The sequence below is a fragment of the Danio aesculapii genome, chromosome 5 (genome assembly GCF_903798145.1).
Source record: "Danio aesculapii chromosome 5, fDanAes4.1, whole genome shotgun sequence".
Lineage (NCBI taxonomy): Eukaryota > Metazoa > Chordata > Actinopteri > Cypriniformes > Danionidae > Danio > Danio aesculapii.
The window spans coordinates 23,869,357-23,890,948 of record NC_079439.1 but is presented as its reverse complement, the minus strand read 5'-3'; the positions used below and the strand labels follow the sequence as shown (position 1 = coordinate 23,890,948).

Genomic DNA, 21,592 nt, shown 5'->3' with positions numbered 1-21,592 from the left:
GATGGCTTTTTTTTAATAAGAGAAGTCACAAAGACAACATAGTTCTATTAAGATCTTCAACGTCTGTACTGAACGTGAATGAAAAGATAAAAACAGGTATGCCATGAGCATTTCGTTTTTTTATGGTTGTATCTTGTGACATGCTGTTCTTAGCATATTTGGATGGTTCTGCAGTCTCTGCTTGTTTGGTGCGCACCAGCATTTGGATGGCAGCGCTAACACTTATTTAAATGAACTGCACCAGTAGTTTTAATCTAACCAAATCCTGCCAAGTGTGAACACACCCTGATGTCTGATGAAAAACTGGGAAGCAAAACAACACACTGTGCTATGCTGATACTGTATGCTGCAGTACTACAAATGATAAACAATTCATAATAATAATCTGCATAGTGAAGTCAAATCTTCCAGACAGTGATAGATTTTTTAGCAGTCGTCAGAATACTGGTGTTAAAATACTGGTGCATTTTTAAACTAGCTTACAGGTAAATAATGATCATAGATGACTGCAAGGAATTCAAACAAGGCAATATTATTCAAACAGGGCAACGCTATTCTGTATATGGCTTGATAAATAAAACTGACTTAAAATTAACAAGATTTTTTGTTAAAATTCAGTTGCAGCTTATAAATGATATTGTGAAAAAGAAAATCTTAGCGATGTTTTCTTGCAGTTTCCATGTTTTCTGCATTTAAAGTTTTAAAATTAAATAAATTTTATTCATTGCATTTGTTTGGACTTTTTATAATATTAATATATAATATTTATAATATTTTAATAACTTTTTAATAATATTAATAATAAAAAATCATATCAAGATTTATATTTATCTGCCTATTTATCATTATTGGCCTCCAAATATTAAGAGTTAAAGTAAGTTTTATGGCTTGGCCAGAATGTTTTAAGCCACTCTTCTGCAACTAATAGTTTATCAACAGTAAGGCCCACTTGATACATCTGTATACATCTGTAATTCTGCATCATCCAGTGTCGCCTTTGCACAGAAAAAAAAGTACAACACAATGACGTGGAGTACAAGATCTATGATTGGCCAGTTTGGTCTAGTTGTTATGAGGGTTGGTGGGCAAAAAAACTATGTGAGGAAACCGAGACCAGTGGTGCCTGTGTTTAATAAGTCTTTAGTTCCACGAAGAACCTCCATACTTTTATTTTGTGTTACTGCCTATTTCCTATCTGAATGAAGTATGTATGAACTTAAACTGGGTTAAAAGAAGTTGAGAATAAGCGCTAAAATAAAACCTCAGTCTCTGTTTAAAATCCTGTTTCAGTTGAAATATATCACAAGACTGGTTTAACGCTGGCAGTACTTTCAAACAGACATACATCTACTGTACCTAGTAAACAATTGACTGTGTTGCCATCAGAAATCATGCCAGTAATCAGCTAGACTTTCCTCATGCTCGACTGAGCTTATGCACAGAGACTATTAATTACAATAAGCCAGCCTTTATGAACTTGATGTGTTTAACATCTGCCTTGTTGAAAATGAATGATCTACAACGCCTGATTGCAGTGGCATTTCTACTTTCAATGGCCCCTGGGTGATGTATGAGATGGAGAGTGGGGGATGGGGGTGGGATTGGAGGTGTTTGTAATGGAGTGGGGTGGTTAGGTGGGAGTAAAATGTTTAAGATGGAGAGTGAAGGGAAGAGAGATGGTGGCTGTGGCAAGTCCCCATGCTGCCTCCTGCAAGATGCCGCACTGGGATATTGCCCACGTTGCCCATGCCTAATCCACTATGGTCTGATTGAGACTAACTTTAGAGTGGAACTCACACCAGACAAGAAGTACTTGATGGTTGAACAACTAAATTAATGTTTAGGTCTAGTTAACTGACTATTTACCGATTATAATAAAGTTTTACACAATCTATACGTTAAAAGAACATCATGAAATTTAAGCTGAAGTCACGCTAATCTTTCACAAGACGTTTTTAGTCTAGCTTAAAAAGCCTCCATGCATAAGCTCTATTGCAGAAAATTGGTTCAGGTGCCAAGTAGTGGTTTGGAAGAAAATAAAAACACGTATTTTGGGGCAGCTGTGGCCTTTAGAGAATTGGACTTGGGATCCAAAGGTCGCAGGTTTGAGTGCCAGCACCAGCAAGGATTGTTGGTGGGGAGAGTGAATAAATATCAACCTCAATACCACGGCTTAGGTGATTGCCTAGAGTAGGGGTTCTCAAACTCAGTCCTGGAGGTCAGGTGTCCTGAATATTTTAGCTCCAACTTGCCTCAACACATCTGCAAGGATGTTTCTAGAAAGCCTAGTAAGAGCTTGATTAGCTAGCCCAGGTGTATCTGATTAGGGTTGTAGCCAAAATCTGCAGGACAGCTCACTGACAGGTGAGATTGAGAACTCCTGCCCTTGAGCAAGGCACCAAACCCCCAACTGCTCTCCTGTGCAGCCCACTACTACTTCATGGGTGTAAGTTGTTTGGAAATGTAATTTTATATGTAAATATGTAAATGTATATTACCTTGTGTACCTTTAGCCCCCTTGCACCTTAATATTATAGTTGTTCGGTAGAAGTGATCAAGAACAAGAAGAACAAGAAGTGATCTACTAGAATAGAGTGTGTGTCACTCCGCCTTTATACGCATTGGCCTCTTTCACATTGTTATTCGTTCCTGCCGGCGACTGTTTACTCTTAATAGCTTCAGTGTTATACCTGGAACTGTCTGTAAACAGCGCTCTCGGCGTGCAAAGAGCACGAAGAATCAGTTTGTACTCTTGTCTGAAGTTCTGATTGAGTAATCCGTAAACCACAGCATTTAGACAGCTGTTAAAATACGCCATGAAGTAGCTGGTAACGAATAGCCACTCCGGGATATTCGGCGCCACTTTTGCAGGGTTAATGGCCACCGCGAGTCCAATGAAGTTCAGAGGTGCCCAGCACACGGCGAAGAGCACAAACACCACAAACATTGTCAGGAAATTCCTCAAATCAGCTGTTCTGACTTTTGGATTGGGCCGCACGCGTCCTTTAACCCTGATCACCAACGTCCAGATGCGCAGGTAGCAGAAAGAAACCACACCTAGAGGGACCAAGAAGTGGATCAGAACAACACAGACTGTATAAGAAGAGCTTGCTGTTTGAGTGAAGGTACAGGAAAAAACCCGCGGGTCGTATTTTAAGGATCCCACAAGGAAGTTCGGGACGGTGGCTAAAGCAGTGAGCATCCAGGTGAGCAGCAGGTACAGACAGGTGTTTCGGCGTGAATACAGGCGGTCGTAGCGGAGACTGTGGCAGATATAGCAGTAGCGGTTGATGGCGATAGCCGTGATGTTGAAGACCGAGCCGATCACACTCAGACCCATAATAAAGCCACTCAGCTGGCAGTGCAGGGAGCCCATCGTCCAGTCATTGTGGAAGATGGCGATCAGAGCTAACGGGTAGGGGTACAGCGCCACCACCAGGTCAGCCACAGAAAGACTCACCACAAAGATGTTACCTATGAGAGATTGAAAAACAGATTGATTTATATGAGAAAAATCACAAGTTGCTGTTTGTTATGGTGTATAGGCCTGTTATGATATATATTGTTGTGTAATATAAAGTTAAAGTCAGAATTATTAGCCTGCCTGAATTATTAGACCCCCTGTTTATTTTTTCCCCAATTTCTGTTTAACGTAGAGAGGATTTCAACACATTTCTAACCACAATAGTTTTAATAACTCATTTCTAATAACTGATTTATTTTATCTTTGCCATGATGACAGTAAATAATATTTTACTAGATATTTTGCAGAGCACTTCTATACAGCTTAAAGTGACATTTAAAGGCTTAACTAGTTTAATTAGTTTAACTAGGCAGGTTAGGGTAATTAGGCAAGTTATTGTATAATGATGGTTTGTTCTGTAGACCTTAAAATGGTTTTTAAAAAATTCAAAACTGCTTTTATTCTAGCTAAAATAAAACAAATAAGACTTTCTCCAGAAGAAAAAATATTTTCAGACATACTGTGAAAATTTCCTTGCTCTGTTAAACATCATTTGGGAAATATTTAAGGGGGCTAAAATATATAAGGGGGGCTAATAATTCTGAATTTAACTGTATATAGTCACAGAAATTATTGTGATATATTTTATTGTCATTTTAGGACCATTGTATGCCACTGATTGTATATTGATTATAAAACAGCATATAATATTGCAAATAATGTTACATAAACACTTTCAAATGACAAAAACATTTCATTCTTAACGGTTCAACCAAAATGAAAATTCTCTCTTTAAACCTTTGTGAGTTTCTTTCTTCTATTGAACACTACAGAAGATATTTTGAAGAGAGCAGGAAACTGTAAACATTGACTTTCATATTTGTTTTTCCTACTTTAAAGGTCAATGGTTACAGGTTTAAAGCTCTCTTCAAAAAATCTTTAGTGTTCAACAGAAGAAAGAAACTCACAAAGGTTTGAAACCACTTGAGGGGGAGTACATAGTGGGTATATTTTCATTTTTGGGCGAACTAACCCCTTTAAAGTTATTTAGATTCTGTAATTAGACATTCATTTTCATGTAAACATAATGGGATATATTGGGTTTTTAAAAAATATTGAGTTCATGTCCATGAAATGCACAATAAGTCAATATATTGATTGTTGAGACAGACCAACATTAGGTCATTAGTATTTCCTTTTATATAATAGCAAATACTTGTGCTGAACACTGTTAATGTACAAATACATTCATACATTTTCTTTTCGGCTTAGTCCCTTTATTGATCAGGGGTCGCCACAACAGAATGAATCGCCAACTTATCCAGCATATGTTTTACGCAGCGGATGCCCTTCCAGCTGCAACCCATCACTGGGAAACATCCATACACACTCATTCACACACTATGGACAATTTAGGCAACCCAATTCACTTGACTGTAGGGGAAACAGGAGCACCCGGAGGAAACCCACTTGAACATGGGGAGAACATGCTCTGAGGTGAACTGTGCAGCCCATTGTACAAATTATTAAATATTAATATTTATTAAATGACATCTATTATAGACAGGCAGACAGTTTAAAGGCAGCAAAATGATACCAAAATATATGAAAATGTTTTGCTTTTAGCCACAAGTAACAAATAACAGATTAACTAGATTAAGCACTGACTGTTAGATATACCAAAGACTATAGAATACCCAAGACATGTCACTCATATAGTTTTGTCTGGCAAAGAGTGTAATGGTCAATATGACAAATGAAGCCCCGCCTACTAGCCAATCATCGATCGCTATCTGACAATTCTCCGAGGGAAAAGCTCAAACCAGTGCTTTTACGACACTTTGGTGGTCAACAAACGCACTGGAATCTCAGTGAATACTTGCTTCACAGACACAAGAAATACATCCAAATAAAGCTTGAAATCTGTACTTTTAAATGAACATTTTTGGTATTGTAATCTTTATGAAACAAACGCAAAGTACAGTCCGTCCTATGCTCATTAGCTTGGGCAACCTGTTTTGTTTTATTCGGATGTTTAGAAATAAAACTTATGAGACAGTTGTTGTTTAACTTTATTGGTGATTCCAAATATGCAATACAATCGTAAACTTGGCAAACTGTTTTGGAGAATTTGATGTTTCCCAATTCAGACAGAACGCCCGAGCGTTTATAAGATGGCCACCGAGTGAAACGACTTGCCCTAAAGGGACTTTGAATATACTATACACAAAACAATTTATAGATCATATTTAACTACTATAAAAATTCCAAATTAACTGTCCAAGGTAATGCTGCTCTCACTGATGGATTCACTCATGCCCTGGTGCTTGCACCTCCGAAATCATCAAAACTCATTTTCAGGCACTATATTTATACATAAACTGCATATCTGAAGTCTAAATTACATCTACGAGAAAACGTCTTAAAATTACAATCCGTGACGTGAATGCAGTAGTGACATGAAACTCTTTCTGAGCAATCATGAAGGCAGAGTGATGCAAATAGTGAAATTCTGGTAGGATATCAGATGGCTAGAAAGACCTCTCAGCCAATCGGATTAGGGAACTAGAACAAACTGTTAAATATCTAATTTAATGACACCATATTGCAAATACAAATAATAGATGAAAACAAGAACTGATGAAAACAAGCAACTCCTGGTAATACATTGAGTCTTATGAAGCAAAATCATCCATCTGTTGAAGAAACTGAACATTATTTACAGCATTATCACCTTTTAAAATGTGCTCAGTGTGTTCATGACAGTCTGGAGAATGAGTTAAAGATAGTCATGTTTCCCAAATAATGTCCAGTGTCTTGCTTTGCCTCTATATGCTTTCATTTTGGGTGATCTGATTTTCATAACTTGGACAAAAGTGTGTGTGAGAGAGAGAAACTCATCTTCAAAATAACTTTTTTGGGCTCCGAAAGAAATCATAAACTATATTAAATTACTCAGAATTATGTGCAACCCAAATATGACAAAGATACTTATGCAAAGAAATGATTCAATTATTACATAAGAGGTTTCAAAATGAAAAGTGTCATCATTTATTCATCTTAAAAACATAAGACATCATCTCTAGTGCACCACAATAGAAATTAACTCATAAAATACATTTTTTCAGTATATTATCCATTGAAAACATGAATATATGCCCCACATTTGTCAAGAATGGAAAAGGAGGGTGTTCAAACCATCACAACAGATCAGTGCTGGATCACATGAGCTCCACCGTCTGCACTGTCAGTGGTGCTCATATTATGTCATTGTGCATTTGCATAGAGCTGAACTCTGCTCAACTTTCGTTACATCGCCAACGGTCTCTGCTGCTCATGTCACCTCAAATCACCAGCGCTCATTGAAAATGAATGACTTCCGGTTGCTTTGTCGCTACAAATCGCTGTCAGTATGAACGACCCTTGAGGGGACCACAAGGACTGTGTGCTCAGGAGGCCTTTGCTTGTTTACCAAATGAGGGACAACGAGTGCCTTCATCTCTGTCACGAAACCTTTAATAAACACTGCTACCCTGACTCCTTTCCTATATGCAATTTCATTTATTTTATAAACGGTTTAACAATACAAAGGAAACATTCGCAGGAAAAAAGGCATGACAATAAAAAAGAAGTATAAAAGTGATAAACTGCCTTTTTCTTGCCTTTTTTCTCAATTAATCTCTAAATCATTACGATACTCGACTCTTTATAATTTTTGTCTTTATTATAAACTTCATTTTTTATATATTCTTAATTTTTGTATAATTGTTTGCTATTTGTATTTGTTTTATTGAGCATTTAATTTGATATTTTTCTGCTGCTCATTTTATTTGTACCTGTACTCTACTTCCATATATATCCTTGTTTCTGTTTTGCACTTAATTTAATTTAGCACTTATTTTTTATTTAATTACTTTTAATTAAATATGACTTAATTTATTGCTAAGCATCAATTTGTTATATAACTTGTTAATATTTGTCCTTGTTATTTCCCCTGTGCAAGATTTGTGTTGTTATACTAATTGCACTTCAACAATAATGTATGTTACTTTATCATTTATTCTTAATTTCATTTTGCATTTACATTTAGCGATAGTTCTACGATTGGGTAAGCTAAATTGTCTGTAGTGTATATGTGAGTGTATGGGTGTTTCCCAGTGATCTGTTGCAGCTGGAAGGGCATCCGCTGTGTTAAACCTATGCTGGATAAGTTGGTGGTTTATCACCCTGTGATGACCCCTGATTAATAAAGGAACTAAGTCGAAAAGAAAATGAATGAATGAATAATATAGTTCTACAAAGGCTGACAGAGCTTAACGTTGTGCTATTTAAGAAAACACACGCAATTACAAAAAACACCAGCAAATTGAGATAAGATCTTCAACCGTTTGACAGCACACATGCTGCAAATCCTCACAACGCAAACACATTTTTATTTTATTTGTTTTGCCAAATATATTTATTTTGTGCCGATACAATATCCTATACATACAAAAATAATAATAGTAATATACTGTTCTGCTTTTTCACAACTAAGAACTAATGGCCATAAAAACAATATAGTTATTAAATAACACAGTAAATGTGAAAAAAAAAAAAAAAAAAAAAAAAAAAAAATTAAATATAATATAAATATAATACTTAAATATAATAAGTAATAAATAAATTTAAAAAACAATAAGTAAAATAAATAAATAAATAACAAAAAAACTAACAATAAAAGTAATAAATAAATAATACAAAAACAATAAATAAAATAAATAAATAAATAACAAAAAAAAACTAACAATGAAAGTAATAAATAAATAATAAAAAACAATAAATAAAATAAATAAATAAATAAATAAATAAATAACAAAAAAACTAACAATAAAAGTAATAAATAAATAATACAAAAACAATAAATAAAATAAATAAATAAATAACAAAAAAAAACTAACAATGAAAGTAATAAATAAATAATAAAAAACAATAAATAAAATAAATAAATAAATAAATAACAAAAAAACTAACAATAAAAGTAATAAATAAATAATAAAAAACAATAAATAAATAAAATAAATAAATAAATAAATAACAAAAAAACTAACAATAAAAGTAATAAATAAATAATAAAAAACAATAAAATAAATAAATAAATAAATAAATAAATAACAAAAAACTAACAATAAAAGTAATAAATAAATAATAAAAAACAATAAAATAAATAAATAAATAAATAAATAACAAAAAAACTAACAATAAAAGTAATAAATAAATAATAGAAAAACAATAAATAAAAATAAATAAATAAATAACAAAAAACTAACAATAAAAGTAATAAATAAATAATAAAAAACAAAAAATAAAATAAATAAATAAATAAATAAATAAATAACAAAAAAACTAACAATAAAAGTAATAAATAAATAATAGAAAAACAATAAAAAGGCTTTATTCCTCTTCTGCTTTAAAATCAATAGTGACAGTATAATTGAACAAAGATTTGTTCAGATTGACAAAACGATTTTAAAGACTCTCTTAATGAAAACCTCATTTAAAACTTTAAACACAAAAACATTTCTTTTATCCATCTGTCATATGAAGGTGGAGATGTTTGTTTCCGCTTAAGGAGAATAAGCCTCCTAGCCAATAATGTGGTGAAAGCAATGTTCTGTGTTGTTGAAGGTAAATGTGGCCCAAAAGGAATTCTGAATAGTGCTGTTAGAGGGTTTGGAGTGGCTTATATGTTGAAGTTTTTATCAAAAGTATAAAATATTTTAGACCAAAACACTGTCAATCTTGGACAAGACCAAAACAAGTGTGTGTGATTTGCTGGCAAACACATTTTGTAAAAATGTGCTGCATTTTCACATAATGCAAACAATTTAATAAAACGTGCTGCATTTTCTCACAACTAGGCATGGGCAGGTATAAGATTCTGATGGTGTGATAACCTTGGATGAAAAATCATGGTTTTACGGTATCACGATATTGTGATTACTGCTCTAAAATAAGTTCTTTTTAAACGTCTGGGTAAAAAACAAAAGCTTTATTCTCTTTTGAACACTGAATATTTTATTTTGTGAAAGATTTAAAATATTCTGGAGCAGTGACTTCTGCTCTCTTCATTAGTTTAAAAAATATAGATTTCTTTACTTTTCAAAAGGCAAGTTGTTTGCGTTGTGAGAAAATGCAGTGTGTTTTTGTAAATTGTTTGCAGTGTGAGAAAATGCAGTGCGTTCTATTAATTTGTTTGCGTTGAGAGAAAATGCAGTGCGTTTTCATAAATTGTTTGCTTTATGAGATAATGCAGCACGTTTTATTCATTTGTTTGCGTTATGAGACAATGGAGCTCGTTTTTGTAAAAAGTTTGCATTGTGAGAAAATGTAGCACATTTTATTCATTTGTTTGCGTTATGAGAAAATGTAACGCATTTTCATAAATTGTTTGCATTGTACTATAATACACTGCGTTTTATTCATTTGTTTGCGTTATGAGAAAATGCAGCACGTTTTCGTAAATTGTTTGCACTGTGACAAAATGCAGCATGTTTTATTAATTTGTTTGGGTTGTGGGGATTTGCAGCATGTGAGCTGTCAAAGCGATAAAGATCTTTTCTTAATTTGCTGCCGTTTTTTGTAATTGCGTGTGTTTTCTTAAATTGCAGCACGTTAAGCTCTTTCGGTCACCGTATAGTTCACCTAAAAATGAAAACTGTCATTATTTACTCATTTAGATTCTTTATTCAATTAAACACAAAATAAGATATTTTGAAGAATGTTGGAAACCGTTTTCCATTGATTCCATTACTTTTTTTTATACCATCAGTGCTTCCCACAGGTTTGAAATATACTTGCGGTGGTAGCCTGAATGAAAGATGCCTTTTACCCACAACACATAAATGGTCAACTACATGCGACAATCAAAAAATAATGATTTAGTGATTTTAACTGTTTATTTGTTTTATTTTTATTGTTTTATTCTCTCTCTCGCTCTCTCTCTCTCTCTCTCTCTCTCTCTCTCTCTCTCTCTTTTTCAAGTTTAGGTTGTTGTAATGACATGACATTTTGTACAGTATTGCCAAAGCATTTTAGATATGTACAAATAGGCTATGTAATATATTAACATCATCAAATTAATGAAATTTACAGCAAATGAGAAATAAATGACAAAAATGTGGAATAAAAACACAATATTTCTAAAAATAATAATATATATATATATATAAGTGTAGATTATTTAAATGAGGCAAATTAGTTGTTTAATCATTTCTAATGATGTACCAATATTATGCAGCCAATTTAGATGTCATTTAGTCCCCTCCGAGTATATAGTAAAGATTTTCTAAGTCGTTTATTAAAGAATGAATTATTTAATGTTTCTCTCACTCTCACAGCTGTGCGCGCACACGAAAGTAGGTTTAAATAAAGAGGTAATGTAAAATTGCCTACAACTAACGACAACATCCAAAAGCAAAAGCCAAATCCCGGACATTAGGAGATTTAGAAACCCCGGCCGGATGCATTTTTAAGCGCCAAAACTGCACATCTCTGTGGGTTTGCAAAACACGTGAGGGTCGAAACGGATAAACGAGAGAAAATTTTCTACTGCTTAATTGATCGCAGATATTTGGTTATCTTGGGCGGATATAAAAATAATAATAATACTAAAAAACTAACTGTCACTAAATAAACTTGGGCAGCCGTTAATATACATAATGGTAAAGTCTATGTGTGGGAAGCACTGATCATGGAAGTCAATGGTTACCGGTTTCCAACATTCTTCAAAATATCTTATTTTGTGTTCAACAGAAAAAATAAACCCATTAAGTCTTGGAACCAAATGTAAATGATGAGTCAATTTTCATTTTCATCCGTTTACCTATCACATTTAATTTGTTCAACAACTAAGCAGCAAATAATGTAGTAGAAATGAAACTCTGCCAAAAAAACGTCTATCAATTTGAGAAAGAGCAAAATGAAAAATTGTAATAGTGTCTTGCAGTGACCTTCCTTTCCAGATATCAGCAAATAGAAAATAGTGCATTTCTGAGAAAGTGTGTGTGTGTGCGTGTGTGTGTGTGTGTGTGTGTGCGTGTGTGTGTGAGTGAGAGTGACAGAGAGAGTCTGTGTCAGAAGTGTGTGTGTGCGGACTGACAGAGTACAGACCCCACTATGTCATTTATAACTCAATTAGGGAGGTGCTTTAATAACTGTTATCCCTGCAGACTAACATTAAGTCCCCTCACACAGTTCATAACACTCCAAAAGATAACGAAGAAAAAACAAAGCCCCACTGCCAGGCCTCGTCTGGCCGTCTTTAAAAGCAAAGTAATTCAACCTCATGTTCCAGCTCAGAAACAAAACGCTCAGACAGATCCGTCTCCTCTAAAAATGACCTCATTGTGTCTGTGCAAAAATGCATCTCTGATTGAGCTGCCCCCGTAAACCCAGTTAAAAATCTTTCAGTGAATCAAAAGGCGCTCGTTTCCGCGGTTTCAATTATTCTTCCACTCTCCGCAACACTGATCAGGTCGCACTTGTTTTGCTCGTCAATTTCCATTCATGAACTCTCATTGACTATTTCCGTCCATCAGACTTCATCTCAATCTTGCACCAAAGAAGCTGAACCGATTACGTGCGGGGAAAACTGAATATGTTTGACAACTCGTGAAGGTCGCGTTCCTAAGTGAAACAGATTCACACAGACTTTTTAAGTGTGGCAGATCTGCAGCTGTTTTTGTACTGAAGTGTTCAGACTGAATCTTACTATATTATTTAGGGTCAAAAACACCACTGAAACACAAGAGCAGCATGATAATGGATAATCTGAGCATTACAATATATTTGGGTCTAATTAGACCCAGGAGAGTAAGGGGTAGAGGCCTCAAATTATACATTTTTGTTTTTCCAGATGTCTTAGAATTATATTTTTGAGCAATATTAACAGGTGTTTTAAATATACAGTTGAAGTCAGAATTATTAGTTTATTATTTCCCCAATTTTTGTTTAACCTAGAGAAGATTTCAACACATTTCTAAACACAATAGTTTTAATAACTCATTTCTAATCACTGATTTATTTTATCTTTGCCATGATGACAGTAAATATTATTTCAAGACACTTCTATACAGCTTAAAGTGACATTTAAAGGCGTAACTAGGTTAAATAGGTTAACTAGGCAGGTTAGGGTAATTAGGGTAATTAATTTAAATACAAAATTCAAAACTGCTTTTATTCTAGCCAAAATAAAACAAATAAGACTTTCTCCAGAAGAAAAAATATTATCAGACATACTGTAAAAATTTCCTTGCTCTGTTAAACATCAATTGGGAAATATTTAAAAAAGAAAAAAAAAGTTTTATTATGTGTTGGGGTGGATCCGTCCCCCTCACTTTTAGAGACAGACCATTTAGAAACAGGTGATTAATAATTATATGCAGGTATGATCTCATATAGCCGTCCCGCCCCACTTTTAAAATGTCCGCTACGCCCCTGGTGCCATAGAATGAAAATCTGGATATAACTAGGCATAGCTGAATAATAACAGTTCAGTACATCGTTCAGCCAGCAGCTAGCTCTCTGCAACTTTCACATGGTTGCAAACTGAAACTAAACAAGGCTGCGCCCGGTCAGTACCTGGATGATTAACCACATGGAAAAGCTTGCTGCCAGAAGTGGCTCAACCTGTGGTCTGTGTGGGTCCTAATGCATGAGTGTCCAGAGAAGCACTATATAAATGTAAGGACTTATTATAAAAATGACACACACTGAGCACTTTGTCAATTTGTGCCTGTAAATTTATACATATTTAATATATTGTTAAAAGCTGCTTTCTTTTCTGTGCTTGCTAGAGATGTATCCAGATTAGTGCATATTTATTTAAATATACATAGCTGAATAATAACAGAGCAGTACATTGGAAATTACACACTGTGAGCATTAAACACTTTTATTTTCTTGTTCTCATGCAAGTCAGTGTAAAATCCTGGTTAAAACAGGCCAATCGAAAAAACACTGACTGCAGTGATTCACCCAGGTTCGTTAAAATGCACACTCACAGCAGCGTTTGATGGGTCATATTTTAGTGACCATTTTCTTCCATCAAGTTTAATTTTAACCTTTTATGCCCCTTTATACAAGATGTAAAATAAGTCTCTAGAGCTTTAGGTTAAAATACCCCACAAATAGTTTTTTAACTCTTTAAAACTGCTCCTTTTAGGATTTTACCCTTTGATACAAATTGTGGCGATTTAAATTCATTTGAGATTGTGCTCTTTTTAAAAGAGGCCGGAGCTACAAATACATCCTAAAGCTCTAATGGCAGACGGCTGCTTCTCACTCAGTGCTGTTTATGCTAAAAAGAGAGAGAGACTGTCACTGATGGGTGGGGCTTTCCCCCGCTGATGACATGTACCGAGGGAGAATGTCAATCAAAGTGTTAATAAATGTATTCACACACTGTTGCCACACAACTGTGTTTAAACTCCTTATAAAAGTAAAAGGTCCCCTTTATGTAAGTATTGCACTATTATGTTTGTGGGACTCTAATTTAAATATCGAGACAAGCTTAAGAGTAAATGAGCGTTCTATGTTACATTTAAATCAGCATGTAGGAGAGCATCTCTGAACGCACAACGTGTCAAACTTTGAGGCGTATGGGCTACAGCAGCAGAAGACCACACGGGGTGCCACTCCTGTCAGCTGAGAACAGGAAACTGAGGCTACAATTCACACAGGCTCACCAAAATGTGACAATAGAAGATTGGGAAAACATTGCCTGGTCTGATGAGTCTGAATTTCTGCTGCGATATTCGGATGATAGGGTCAGAATTTGGCGCCAACAACATGAAAGCATGGATCCATCCTGCCTTGTATCAACGGTTCAGGCTGGTGGTGGTGGTGTAATGGTGTGGGGGATATTTTCTTGGCACACTTTGGGACCATTTGTACACAGCCTACCTGAGTATTGTTGCTGACCATGTCCATCCCTTTATGACCACAGTCTCCCCATCTTCTGATGGCTACTTCCAGCAGGATAACGTGCCATGTCATAAAGCACGAATCATCACAGACTGGTTTCTTGAACATGACAATGAGTTCACTGTACTCAAATGGCCTCCACAATCACCAGATCTCAATCCAATAGAGCACCTTTGGTATGTTGTGCAACGGGAGATTTACATCATGGATGTGCAGCTGACAAATCTGCAGCAACTGTGTGATGCTATCATGTCAATATGGAGCAAAATCTTTGAGAAATGTTTATAGTACCTTGTTGAATCTATGCCACAAAGGATTAAGACAGTTCTGAAGGCAAAAGGAAGTCCAACCCGGTACTAGTAAGGTGTCCCTAAAAAAGTGGCCGGTGAGTGTATAGCAGCATGAAACATTTTTTTAAAAGAAAGTTAAAGTCCATGTAAGTGAAATGAATGTATTTTTGTTTTGAGTAAATGCAGCTGATTTTAAGTCTGCATTATCCTATCTTTTACCAAAGCTTAAGTAAAAACAGCAAAGCCCCTTTCTCGTTTGACCTACATCTTTTGAAGGTCAGCGATATCAGTGTGTGCCAGAAAAACCAGGCCCCGCGTGTCATATGATCATTTTCAACTTTCACAGACTTTCACAGTCTGCAACAAACAGCATTCTCTTTCTTTTTTAGCTTCAAGAAGACTCCCTTTTCTGGCAAACTGAGAAACGAGATTCAGTAACATTGCATCAGCCTGCTGAGCACAACAGCACACAAACGAAAAAATCGGATTTTAGACCGTCTTAAATCTGCACCTTTTTTCCTCCGTGTCACCTTCAGCACCAGACATGATTTATCTGAGCGTTTCTTTTAAATCTATAGTGGCATTTTGACTAGTGTCTCAGACTGCCAAGCATTTCTCAACCCGAAGACAGAGCTGACAGGACGTGTGATTTGACAAGCTCACCATCTCCAGCCATCAGTCTAGTGGGAGTCCAGTAACCCAGAGACTCACACACAGGGCCACCTCAGTTCTCTCTGCTGAAATTATAAAATGTATGCAGGAATTAAAATCTTTATTAATACGCAACCATCTAACCGATCGACCAACCAACCAATCAACCAACCAATCAGTCAATCAATTCAATTTAATTTATTTCAATTCATTTTCTATTTCTATAGTGTTTTTACAATGTAAGCAGCTTAACACAGAAGTTCTAGAAAATTAAAACTGTCAGTCCAGTTTTCAAAGTTGAAGTTCAGTTTAGTTCAATCAATCAATCAATCAATCAATCAATCAATCAATCAATCAATCAATCAATCAATCAATCAATCAATCAATCAATCAATCAATCAATCAATCAATCAAACAACCAATCAATCAATCAATCAATCAATCAATCAATCAATCAATCAACCAACTTGTAAACACTTACACTTACAAACTCTAACTTGTTTAAATATGCAAATGAGGCACACTTTAATTAAATATGCTCTAATCTGTATATATCTCTAGCGAGTGCTGAAGGAACGTCTCTTATTCTGAGAAAACAGCCTTTGAAAATATGTATTGCAAATGAAATTTATAGAGCTCCTGTTGTGAGTTCTGAGGTTGTTAGCTGTTTGTATATTCTTCTGTTTGCATTCATCTTATTAATAAAGGGGTGGTCCAGAGTGTATTTTAAGGCTTGGTTGTGTTTATAAGATGCAAAGCAATGTGTGCTCATGCTTCATTTGTTAAAATTATGTTATTTATTCATATATCTTACTTTGATTAAATATAGCTACTCAGCTAACATGAAAACGACTATCATAACGATGAAAACGACTATCATATGTTCTAGTTCCTCCAAAAGGCCTGCCCTCAAGAGGCTCTGATTGGTCAGCTAACATAATGTGCTGTGATTCACGGATCAGTTCCACGTCACCAGGAAAAGCGTTACGCCTCTACTCGCACACACTTTTGCCGTTATGTAATACTGTCAGTCAGAGTAGCTGTTAGCCGTATCAGTTTGAGCCTGAATCAGACAGAAAATGAAAAGGACACAGCTGAACCTCACGCCTGCTCTCTAAAATAAAATCTGACAAGTGTCTTTCTTATATATTCGGGTTATAAGCATTTGTAAGTAATATGAAATATTCACATATCTTTTGCGAGTTCATTATTTGAGATGTAGAATGCAGGGAAAGCACCTCATAGAGAGACATTGCAGCGCTGGTGAAGATTGTGGGTGTTTACAGTGATTTGACAGATAAATATGAATTGTGCTAAATTGTTAACGGTGCCAAACAGCATTTCCCGTTGTTTACATCCTTGTTTTTGTCCTTGCTACAACATACCATTAACGCTAGCCACTATACATGTAATAGATCAGTTTGAACAAATACAGGTCATGGCTCACAGTCTCTTCATTATCACATGGCTCTTCAGCTTCTTTTATTATGGTTGGAGCTGCTCCTCCTTTGAGGAGTTTTTAGCCGAATCCAGCACTGAACTGAGAGAGATTCTGAAAGCTCTCCTTTGTCAAATGCTAGCTATATATATATATATTTATAATTTTCTGGAACGTAATCAAAATTAAATTGTAAGCACTTCTCTCTTTGTGTCGTGTGCTTTGGAAACCCCAATTACAGAAACAGAACAAGCTCTGTGGTAATAGCAGCATTTGGACGGCATTTTAGCTTTCTCTGCTATAACATTTCAGCACCTCTGGCCACACCCCTTTGCTGCACGTGGTGTATGCACATAACCTAAAGGGTTCATGAACTTATTAGCCCAGATGTATTTTTGGTAGTCCCCAAATTTCATTCGCTGTAGGCTTTGCTAAGCTAACTCTGTAAAAGCCAATGTCTCCCTTTGCTTTGAACTTTCTACATTGCACATGAGCTAACGTTTAAAATATGATATTGTAATGGACCACCCCTTTAATCAGGTTCATTAGCACATAAACACATTAACCACAAAGCCTAGATGGTTTCTGCTGTTTTCAATTTGATTTTGTCAACACTTCATGAGCCCATACTTTCCCTCATTAATCTTTTAGTCCAATTTTCATATGCTTCTGTTTTTCAAATCAAACTTTTTAATATTCACCATGTAGCTGAATGATTCGGCTCATGCTAAAAACAATCTTTAGAAACAAATCTAAAGGAAAAACACTGAAAAAGTGGCCACTAATGCACTACAAACCTTCATTTTAACATGGCTTATTATGACCATGGTTGGCTCTTTGCTTAAATGCTTTGTTGCTCTTTTGTAACTAGCTTTGCATAAAAGCATCTGCTAAATGCACTAATGTAAATGGAAGTACTGTGTTAAACTAACCTATACTCTGATTAACTGAATCTCTTATAAGCTTTGATGTGGAAACAAATAAACTATGATAGCAAAAAAGTTTTGTAAAATCTATTACTGTTAATAGAAATGAACTGACAGTGACTCTCCAAAAATGTTCAAAGTAGCAAAAGTAATTATTTCAATGATAAAATGACAAAATTGAATACTTCATTGAATTCTGACCTTCATTTTCAAAAACCTAGATAGCTAATTAGAGCTAACTTGTTAACAATTTTTGTCCCTGAACTGTTTCACCTTTTTTTTTTCAACTATTATGTAAACTTAAGCATTTTGCAACTGAACATATTTTTTCACGATACAAATCCCTCAAGGTTGTGATATCTATTCATCTGAAACACACTGTCGATGGTGCGCTCAAACGCCTCAGCGGTCTGATTCTCTCCGGCAGCTCATCGCTGAGATCACAAACTAATCTCAGTTCGGACCTCGGGCTCGATAACACAGTTTCTGACTCATTTCAAAGAGTCTCTGGAAATGGATCCTCTAGCAAAAGAGCTAAAATAGACAGAGAATTGCACACAGGTCACCGTGGGTCCTGACATTTGCAATGACATTTATATGGAGAGCCTGTGCTGTTGGCGCCAGACAAAGACATCATTTCTGAGAGAAATAAAAAATTGCACCTAAGGTTTATGCTTTTCCTGAAATTTTAGGGAGAAAAATGCGGTTTGTCATTTAAGTGTCATTGTTTTGGTCTCTGGTCTCTCTCTAGGTTGCGATCAGCTGGATGTGAGTCACAGTCACCTTGCGGTCGGTCGCTTTATATCTGCATGAACTTACACAGCTGTCAGGGGATCACAGCCAAATGGGCACCATCAGAGTATCAAACCTTTAGGGAGCTGTATTTCAACATCGACTAACACCACAGTTCATGAGAGATAAGGTGTGAATACTAAACCTTTCCTTTATCACTAACCTCCAGCTTGAATGCAGATGCGTCTACTCTTGTGTTTTATCCTCATCAATGCTGAGGGATATAAAGACAGCCTAGTAATGACAGGCTTATTTTACTCAGGCTCATATGTCATGTTTAGGAGTGAGAGAAATAGAGAGAGAAAGAGAGAGAGAGAGAGAGAGAGAGAGAGAGAGAGGAAGAACAGGATTTATGTTGTCTGAGGTTCGGATCAGGACAAGTTCCTGAGTAGGGAGCACTGCCTGAGGATCGCTATAAATCCACATGATTATTCTGGATAAAACGGTTTAATTAGTTTTCTCTCTCACAATTTTTTTGTAAAACTCCACACAAGGACACATGTTCTACATCCCTGAATCATAGATTTAAAGGCTGAGTGAGTCATTTGAGAGATATGAGGCTATATTCCTTCACAAGGAAAGAAATGACATCCCTTAACTCTACATAACATCCAACCTCACCTCATTAACTTTCTCAATATTGTGTTACTATGCATAATTCACGATGGTGTAGGATGTTTGTCCTTGTTATCTTTCATGAAAATATTATATCTTGCTCCATCTTGACTTCTATACAAGCTGATATCACTTCAGTCGGTCTTATGCTGCAGGAGTTTCAGGTCAATTTATCCCGAATTACGCCGTTGGATAATCGTAGAAAAAATCGTGTCCAGGATCTCAGTCAGTTCTGATGTTTGGCCCAGATTATCAGCTAATGTGAAGTGTTTACAGATTGAATCTTAAACCTCTCCATCTTCTCACTGACACATTGAGGCTGGCCGATCATATCAGTTAAATTTAATTAAATTCAACCATTATTTATATAGCACCTAACATCGGCCTGCTGTTAAAGGGTCAGTTCACCCAAAATGAAAATTAGCTCATTGTTTACTCTCCCTCGTGTGGTTTTAAATCTTTATGAGATTCTTTGTTTTGCTGCATACAAAGAACATTTTATTTTAAAGAATGCTGTTGACTTCTGAAGTAGGAACAATAAATTGCCATGAGTCCATGAGTCTCAACAACCAGCATGTTTTAAAATGTCTTCTTTTGTGTTCAACAGAGGAAAAAAGATGCTCAAACAGGTTAAATGAACTATAGGTTGTTTTCACATGACGTCATTGATGATGACATTCAAACGGAGGGCGAGAAGTGATTCTTCTACATAGTGATTCCTATCAAAACATCAAATGTTTCTGTTTTATGTTGTTTATAATTGTTTAAATCGGCCAAAATAAGAAATGCCTAACAGCTTTTTATGGACTTCCAAAAGTTTTTGCTTACAAAGGGGGGAAAGTTCAAGAAACTGGCTGAAAAATGGAAGAAATGGCGGCATGTAATCAACATTTTTTCAATACATCTATGTGTACAAACTTTTTTGAATGCGATAAATCGTTTGATAGCAACAATAAAGATTACATACAGGCCTAGCTATGTGTATAAATATGTTAATGTGCTATATAAAAATCAGATATAAACACCACCACACTTATACAAAATCCAGGAGAATATAAATAGTACCCTGCCATGTAATCGCTGTAATGAAATCTCCGTCTTGTTTTGCAATAATCCAAGTCTTTACTGGCGTTTCGGCAGAATAAACAACCATAATGTGAACATCGAGATGCACAGTATTCTTCTGTATACTTATTCTTCTGTATACTTATTCTGCTGTATACTTACCTGTTTTGCTGATTAGACTTCCCTAATTTACTTGTATTCGCATCCCCTTTAACTGTATACCAAATGTTTTTTAACTCTCATCTTAATTTGTTTTTCGAAGTCAACTGAATGATGTCACGCTGAAACGTTCAGGTAAAATTATAATACAGCACGGGCGCGTTGGGTGGGTAATAGTACACCACCTTTTTTTAGGACTACACTACTGCAGGGTACATGTGTCTTGGTTCTCAAAAATGTATCCCTGGGCACATTTTCCCAATGAGCCTGGATTGACTAATGGTATGACTATTTGTAGTATCTGAACATACTACATTTGCCTTGTTGTCAGTGTCTTCTAATCTACTAGTGTCAGTTGGGCCACTTCACTGCCATTCGTAAATCCCTATCTTGTGGCTGCACACTTATGAATCTTGACAGAAGTAGTAGGTATAGGTACTTTTTGTCTACTATTATAAGACTACTGTGAATGCTCTCCCAGAGGGCACGTTCAGGTTAGAACTGCAACAATTTGACATCGAGCATGACGTCAAATATACACGTCAAAAATGCTAATCAATTTCATGTCAAAACCTTGACATCCATTTGACATTAACACATTGACACCCTTTTGACCACAAAAATAATGACACAAACACTATTATTGCTGTAACTTTTATAATATAAAAAAGTTTTATTTATCTAAAAGCTTCCATTTCAAATTACATCGGATTTTGTATACATACAATGCATGTAAAGTACCTTTAGGTCAAAATGAGATAAAACTGACATCTAACATTGGCATCAAAAAGTGCTTACAGAACAGTCCTGTAATTGATTTTTGATGTGTATTTGATGCCAATGTTTGATGTCAATTTGATGCCATTTTGACATCAAGTTACTCAATTGACATCAAATCGATTTGCATTTTTGATGTAGTTTTGACCTCAAGGTGCCCGCTGGAGTGACTTTGCCTCAACAGATCATGTGACTGGACAAGTGGACCGATCTCAAATGCACACCACCATCTCAAACCTTGTTTAGTCATTGTAAAATGCCTCTAGATCTGTCTCACAGGACAGTGTTTCCAAACACCATGCATCAAACATCAGTCATCCGCCTTTGAGGCACAAGTGATTTATTATGTAGGAAAAAAAAACAGCCAGAGTGGTTTTCCCGGTTGTAGCAAATTTCAATTGTATTATTAATAATTTCTGCCAGTTTTCACAGGAAGCGACATTGTTTTTGT

The 21,592-nt window shown here is 35.5% G+C and overlaps 1 protein-coding gene across 1 annotated transcript in view; it reads right to left on the bottom strand.

Moving 5' to 3' along the window:
• Window positions 1-2,504: 2,504 nt before the first annotated feature.
• mtnr1c (melatonin receptor 1C) overlaps window positions 2,505-21,592 on the bottom strand; it is a 36,840-nt gene continuing 17,752 nt past the window's right edge. The window contains exon 2 of the mRNA XM_056456881.1: window positions 2,505-3,474. Within this exon, the coding sequence (XP_056312856.1) occupies window positions 2,585-3,474 (890 nt within the window). The 3' untranslated portion in view covers window positions 2,505-2,584. The remainder of the gene's footprint in view (window positions 3,475-21,592) is intronic.